Source organism: Octopus bimaculoides, chromosome 3, assembly GCF_001194135.2.
Source record: "Octopus bimaculoides isolate UCB-OBI-ISO-001 chromosome 3, ASM119413v2, whole genome shotgun sequence".
Lineage (NCBI taxonomy): Eukaryota > Metazoa > Mollusca > Cephalopoda > Octopoda > Octopodidae > Octopus > Octopus bimaculoides.
The window spans coordinates 165,930,256-165,933,538 of NC_068983.1; the positions used below are offsets into that span (position 1 = coordinate 165,930,256).

At 35.8% G+C, this 3,283-nt stretch overlaps 1 protein-coding gene across 1 annotated transcript in view; it reads right to left on the reverse strand.

The window, feature by feature from the left end:
* The window catches only part of LOC106867339 (peptidyl-prolyl cis-trans isomerase-like 4), a 25,796-nt gene extending 22,897 nt beyond the window's left edge, over positions 1–2,899 (reverse strand). The window contains exon 1 of the mRNA XM_052966820.1: positions 2,786–2,899. Within this exon, the coding sequence (XP_052822780.1) occupies positions 2,786–2,891 (106 nt within the window). The 5' untranslated portion in view covers positions 2,892–2,899. The remainder of the gene's footprint in view (positions 1–2,785) is intronic.
* Positions 2,900–3,283: the final 384 nt, after the last annotated feature.

Below are 3,283 nucleotides of genomic sequence, written 5' to 3' on the forward strand. Positions count from 1 at the left end.
TATTATTATTATTATTATTATTATTATTATTATTATTATTATTATTATTATTATTATTATTATTATTATTGTTATTATTATTATTATTATTAAGAAGGCAGCAAGCTGGCAGAATCCTTAGCACACTGGACAACTGGTTAATATGCTTAGCTGCATTTCATCTGTCCTTATGTTCTGAGTTCAAATTCCACTGAGGTCCACTTATCCTTTCTGGATCAATAAAACAAATACCTGTTGGCCTTGCGCCAAAATTTGAAACCATTATTATTATTAATAATAATAATAATAGTAATCCTTTTTGCTATAGACACAAGGCCTGAAATTTTTTTGGAGTGGGAAGAGCAGTCAATTGCATAAACTCCCAAAACTCAACTGGTCCTTATTTTATCAACTCTGAAAGAATGACAGGCAAAGTCAACCTCGGTGGAATTTGAACTCAGAGTGTGCTGGACGAAATGCTAAGCAGTCTTTCGCCTGTCACTATGTTCTGAGTTCAAATTCCGCCGAGGTCAACTTTCCCTTTCATCCTTTTGGAGTCAATAAATTAAGTACCAGTTATGCACTGGGGTTGACGCAATCGACTAGTCCCCTCCCGCTCCCTAATTTCAGGCCTTGCGCATATAGCAGAAAGGATTATTCTCGTTATTCTCATTATTCTCTTCTAAACCTAAAATAAAATTCTTTCAACAGCTAATGCCTTTATATCATCCGGGGAGCATTCCTACATTGGTAAACCCAACAGGCATTATTAACCTTTTAACATTCAGATTTCTCTGTCAAATGTATGGCTTATTTATTGACATTGTTTTGAATTATTCATGCATTATCTTGTAGCTTTGACATTTCGATAATGTGATTGCTTATTTTTAGGATGACATTGTAGCATAGGTGTGAGAGGCCAGATCCAACCAGTTTGAACAGAAAACAGGGGAAATACTTGAGCTGGATACGGCCGGTTTAATTACCAAAGAGTTGATTTACTGTTATGTTAAGTAGTTCACTTGTAAACTAAATGGCTTAAGGGTCAACCTTGAGCAAGTATCTCCATCCATGGCTTCAGATAAACAGAAACCTTGACAGTAAAATTAAGTAGATGGGAAATTTGTGTGGAAGCCCCTCAGTGGAATCATTCCTGTTTTCTGGCCCCTGTGTGCTTCTAGCTGAGTCCATTTTGCACTAAGTATTTGGATCAGTTCTCCCATCAGAAGATAATTCCCTTCCTAATCACAGAGGATATGAAAAAAAAAAAAATTGCAGGACCACAGACATTGCCATTTCACCCACCCACCCACCTGACTAAACCAAAACTGTTTTTAATTTAAAAATACCAGCAGCCATCACCACTATTTTAGCAGCTATTCTATTTTATTGTAACAAATATGTAACATTTTGCCATACAAATAATGCTCTATTGTCTTCATTAATTATTTTTTGTTTTTGGCGGGAGGTGGGGAGAAAATGGAAGTCACGTTTGCCGGGTTATATCTTGATGCAAACGTTATGATTATTTCGAACTTTTAGAGTTTGTGCACAGAAAACAATGAATTTCGACAGCCGGGTACCTTATTTTTCTAACCTCCCGATGTAGCATTTATCTTGTCAGTCTGTTTCCATCGCATCATCTGATCACTGCTTCGTGAAAGCAAACCCACTACACGTTATCACAAAAGAAATCCCACCCCATCCAATTCCTTCAATCATCACAGACAATTGTGATGCCGACTTCTGTCCATTATTGTACACCAATAGAAACATTCTTTTGTCGTTAATTTTGGCAAAAACGGAGAAGACTATGGCTTCCTATATAAGATTAGATTCCATACAGAATGTATTTTGGTCTTCCTTTAACTGATCAAGAAATTGTAAATTGTAAATGAAGAAATATCTGCCGAAATATATGTGCTTCTATCGATTTCTGGTAAAATACATTGTCAATTGATAAAATGGACTATTTTTTATTATTGCTTTGTTTTTGTTTTTGTCAGCAAATAAATAAACACGTAGACAAACGAGGAATATTTTAATTCCAGTTAACCAAAACCATTTCCGTCTGCTAGATTAGCTTTTATCTACGATTCGATGAGTTCGGAATATATACTTATTTTTTCCAATATGCAATTTTAATATTTGATCGTGCCGTAAAGGTTAAAAGCACAATAAAACCGCTAAAGTCATTTCATTTATATAACCAAGGAAAAACAAAAGCTCCGCACAATATCATTTCTCTTTTCAATGTGAGACATTTTACCGATGTTGAAAATCAATATCGCGCTGTTTTATTGTTAAAACGTTCTTTGGTAAACATGAGGAAAAGTTATTTATTTACAAACTTGGAAATTTAGTAATTAACCGTAGCATTCCTTATCTGGCTAAATATTAAGAATATAAACTGTACACACAAAAATTATCCTTGATTTACAGAAATATCAATGTTATTGTAATATATTGCACAATGTTGTTGTTGTTGTTCGTGGGGCGAGGGGGAAAGTCGTAAAACATTCAAAACACTTCATCGATGACAACAAAACGACAAACAAAAATTCTTCAACTGAATTTTTAAATTAACCCTGAATGCTTTTAACATTAATTTTAGAAACTAAAACCAAACAACACAAATTTGAAATCGTTCTTCGCCGGATTACAATGCAGACCATGCTTGCACCGATCCCCATGGCTTTAAGTTTACGTTAAAAACATTACACATGCCATATTAAAACTGAAGATTTGTGAGGAAAATCTATGTTAGAGACATACAGTGAAATAAAATTGTAAGAAACCGACATACTGTTGGGTCTTTCTTTCAGGTATAAATCAATCACTAAATCGCCCAAAGACGTTTCCAAAAGCACCGCCATCTTCCCATGTGAGTGATCTCCCTTCCACCTTAGCATCTCCAGTTTTAATGAGCATAAAAACACCACTTGCCCCCGTCCTGTTGTCTCTTTGCTTCGATAATTCGAGGAGTTCGCTTTAGTATTCGCGATGTTTCGGGTTCGATGTCACCCTAGGGCACCCTGATTAAGGGTCATCTACCACAGCTTTGGTCAAACGAAGTTTTGCGAGGGAAATTAGGTAGAAACTGTGTGTTAGCATAAAAGACCAGCCTTGTTACGTTGATTCTTCTTACGGATTACTTTAAGGATACAAGTGTCTGTGGAATACTCACCCATTTACTATGACTCAACGCGCAGATCGTTTAGTTGATTGCACAATTAGAATAGGGTGGTTCCACTTACTCTTAAACCCATCGTTCAACATCCGAAGACCTCCTACCCACTCACAC